Genomic DNA, 4,162 nt, shown 5'->3' with positions numbered 1-4,162 from the left:
AGTTGCCATCCCGTTCATGGAGTTTAGGGTTACGCACAGTTGAAGCAGGAGAAGAAGAAGGAGCTAAGGAAGAAGGAGGAGCAAGAAGAACAGGGGGAAGGACCTCGGGGAAGGTGGGCGCCTGCCTCACCCTTCTCCCGCGCCGGTCAAACGTGCCCAGGCGCGCGCCAGCGCCGCTACAGCCTGCAGCCGCGTTCCCTACACGGCCGTGAACCGGTAGCGCCGTGGGCGCCGTCGCGTCCCCCGCGCGACCCCTTCACCTGGGTTCCCGCCCGTGCTGTCCGGGCGTCTTCCCCACGCGGATCTCGCTGGCCAAGACCCTCCCGACGCCTGCTTGCCTGCCAAGTGATAACATAATAAATGAACCTATATTTGCATACATTTTAGATGTTTTTAGTATTATTAATATATAGTTTATCATGTTATTGTTTGAATTAACCAAATATTTATGCATTAGCTAATAATTCCAACTTTTGCACATTATGATTATTTTTCACTAACTTCATTGACTTCTATGAAGTCAATCAGTTTTATTTCTGATGAGTATTTTATAGTTCCAAATGTGCAGAAATTTACAGGAATTAGAAGATATCATTATGAGAAAAATTGAAGGATTTTTGGAGCTTAGTGATTATCAAAATGGGTTGCAAATGATGAAACAAAATTGTGGGCTTTTAAAGGAGAGACCATAGGGGCTTGTACCACGACCTGACCTACATATTGGGCCTGCAAACATATTACAAAAGAAACAAACTGGAAATTACAAGGCAAAGCTCTCAACCCATGGAGAAAAAGAGGCAAAATGGCAAGAAAAGAGAATAGATAATGCCCAAAGGGGTATTTTAGTAATTCTCACAATGTATAAATAGACTTTTTCTCCCTCATTTTCCCTCATTCTGGACGTGCTCTAGCAAGTGGCTGGCCAGCAGGACAAGGCATTTTTCAGAATCCAGGTTGTTCAACATGCTTAATGTAAGTTTCTTGAAGTTTTCTCTTAATCTCGTCTATTGTTTGCATTGAAAAATGCCTGATCCTAGTGAAATATAAGGATCCATACTTGAGAGGAAGCATTGAGGGCTCAGTAAACTTGCATTGAGGCTTTAGGATCTTAGATTTCTACCTTCTCCATCATTTTCCATCCATTTACCCTTAAAATCCATCACTTTCTCACTCTAAACACTAATTTTCTCCACTTTCTCTCTCTAAAATAGGTTTTTTCTCTCACTAGACCTTCATCTATATCCATAGTTACTCCCCTAAAAATTTCATAAAAAATCTTCTTCATTTGCTCATCCAAATTCTATCTCAAACTCCTTCTACACTTTCTCTTAATTTTCTCTCTCTATCTCCTCATTTCGGCCCTTTCTCTCTCTAGAATCTGTTATTTCTCTCTCTAGGCGTCCATCCATATCCATAGTTACTCCCCTAAAAATTTCATAAAAAATCTCCTTCATCTACACCTTCAAATTCCCTCTCAAACTCTCTCTACACTATCTCTTCATTTTCTCTCTCTGTCTCTTCATTTTCTCTCTCTATCCTCTTATTTCGACCTTTTATCTCTCTAGAAACATTTGTCTCTCACTATAAAATTTCTCCCTTTATCTCTCTATATCCTTCTGCATTCCCTACTTCGAATCCCAAAAAAATTGCATTGAAATATCATTTCTTATCCTCTCAAAGCACTTATTTTTTGTCTTCTAGCAGCCATCGTGCGGTGCCGTGCGGCGCCGTGCAGTGCCTGTGCGGCAGAGACCGCCCTCTGCCCGCCGGTCCACGCGCAGCCAGCGCACAAGACCGCAGGGCACAGGGTTGTCCTGTGCAGGACTTAGCCAAATTCGGCTAAGTCCTGGCCATTGGGTTAAGCCCAATAAGCTTAAGCCCAATTTGGCTAAGTCTTGACTTAGCCAAATTGGGCTAACCTTAGTGGGCTGACCCACTAAGGAGGCCAGCCCTCTACGGGCCAATCCAGGCCCGCCGGCCCATTCTGCCGCTCCGCCGCCGCCGCCGCGCCGCTCCGGCGATCGCCGGAGTAGGTAAATTTCATATTTTTCATATTAACAATTAATTAAAAAATCGAAAAAAATTGGAATTTTTTTTTCTACGTTAGAAAAATCTGAAAAAATTTGGAAAAAATCTAGAAAATTAATATAAGCTATTTAAAGTCATTTTAACACCTAAAACATTTCAAAAAAAATCTCTATTTCTCATTTTTAATGCTTATAGTTGTGTTTTTAATGTGAATTAATCCCAGAAAATTCTAAAAATATTTATTTCTGATTAATTTTCTAAGATAAAATAGAAAAATTACTTTGGAAATTTGAAATTTGTGTTTCTCCTTGTACTTTGGCTTAATTAAAAACATATGGAATTCTGAAAATTACCAACAAATCTAGAAACATCTCTGAATCTAAAATGATTTTTCAAGTTTAAAATCATTTTCTTCATCCCAAGCTCAAGAAAGAATTCTGAAATTAAATTTCTGCCTCTCCGTGGATCAACCCCTTACTTGCCCTATATTAATTACAGAGTATTTAAGTGGAAATTTTCATAAATATTGTTGGTTAAGTCTGAATCAAAACAACGACATAAAACCCCTTAAATTTGGACTTATCACCAAGCCCCTCCCTCCGTACGCCGGCTAGCTCCTAGCCTGGTCGCGATCCGGCAAGGCGGTCTCCTCGCTCCACGTCGTCACTTGGGTTGCACCGCTGCGTGCGAAGGTGCCTCGGTTGTCGGGAACGAAGCTCGCCACGACCCGCTCGTGGTCACAAAAGGAGGAGTCTCCCGCGACGCCTCTTTCCCCCCCCCCCCCCCGTCATTTTTTCAGCGTCGCGTGCCCTGTGGTGCGCTACCCCGCCGTGGCATGCGCTCCTGCTGTTCTGCGCGCCCACGACGCGTACGCATGAGCATTGCACCACACACCTCTGGTCGTGCCGCGCCTGAATCCTAGCCGTGCCCGGTGCTCGCCTTGCACCTGTGGATTTGATTTACGCTCTCCGTGCCACGCCTCTCACCGTGCCGCGCCACGGTCCTCCTCGCCCACGTTGGACCTCAGAGCGTGTCGCCGCTGTGACACCGGCTGACTCGGTTACGCCTTCGGTCGCCACTCCCCAACGGCAACTCCTGCCGACCCGCCTGAGAATACGCGTGACTTCGCCTGACGTCTACCTGGTACGTCATCCGCTCTCATCTCGTCTTTTATTTCTTGCAGTGCACTATCTTTTGCCTCCACCGCGTTTGGGTTAGACGTAGGTGAGCGAGACAGGCGAGTGAAAACGTACACTTATATGAGTGTCCCACCTGGTTCCTGTACGAGTCGGTTCGCCCGTCGCGTGCGGGCAACCTCCGGCGGGAAATTTCCGTTCGGCAACCTAGCAGCCTTGTCCCCCCCGGACGAGGGTCGGAAGGTCCCCCCCCCTTTCGTCCCCGGGCGACCCCGTCGACCCCAGACATCGGCTCTCTTGCTCGTCAGCAGCTGCGAGTACTACACCCCCATCCCGGCGTATCTCATCGTAGCCCGTCTCCGTAGGTTCCCGTGCGGACGAATCCCAGAATTCGTCGTGTACCGATTCTTCCCGGCACCGAGCCCGAACCCTCGGTGACGGCAGGACTTCGTCTCGAACGTGGTCTTGCATCAACCTGATTGAAGTTTAGGTATAGTACCACTCAGGGATTCATACCGATAAATTCAATGAACTATTTCTATAAAGAACACCAACTATTTGTCCTTAGTGTCGCCACACTAATAGTTACAGGATCAGCTATACTTACCGTATCAGTCGGATCAACTAGTGCTATTCTATCTGGATAATTTGATGTCCGTCTCGACTATCCATCAAATAGGAATATTTAGAATACATGTTTAAAGATTAGCGATCGTTGTGTCATGATCTCATCATAATTCACTAAGTCATTGCACGTATTCATGGACTTCATTATAAACATCACACATAACAATAATGAACGCAAATATTTTATTCGATGAATTAAAATAAATATGGTAATGTAATTGGCTTGATGGCCATATAATATCCATCACATATAACCTCAAGGAATTAATGTTTGAGGGAACATGTGATAAAAAACATCATGATGTATTATTAAAAAGGGTTCTGGATCTTTGAATGAAGATGAGGGGCAATGATGTTGACCTCAACGATAT

General features: G+C 44.9%; 1 protein-coding gene across 1 annotated transcript in view; it reads left to right on the top strand.

Annotated features, from left to right (window-relative positions):
• Positions 1–3,287: 3,287 nt before the first annotated feature.
• LOC144713517 (CRS2-associated factor 1, mitochondrial-like) overlaps positions 3,288–4,162 on the top strand; it is a 7,411-nt gene continuing 6,536 nt past the window's right edge. Inside the window, exon 1 of the mRNA XM_078588111.1 lies at positions 3,288–3,525. Within this exon, the coding sequence (XP_078444237.1) occupies positions 3,288–3,525 (238 nt within the window). The remainder of the gene's footprint in view (positions 3,526–4,162) is intronic.

This window comes from Wolffia australiana, chromosome 16 (assembly GCF_029677425.1).
Source record: "Wolffia australiana isolate 7733 chromosome 16, ASM2967742v1".
Classification (NCBI taxonomy): domain Eukaryota; kingdom Viridiplantae; phylum Streptophyta; class Magnoliopsida; order Alismatales; family Araceae; genus Wolffia; species Wolffia australiana.
This window is presented reverse-complemented; position numbering and strand designations above follow the sequence as displayed.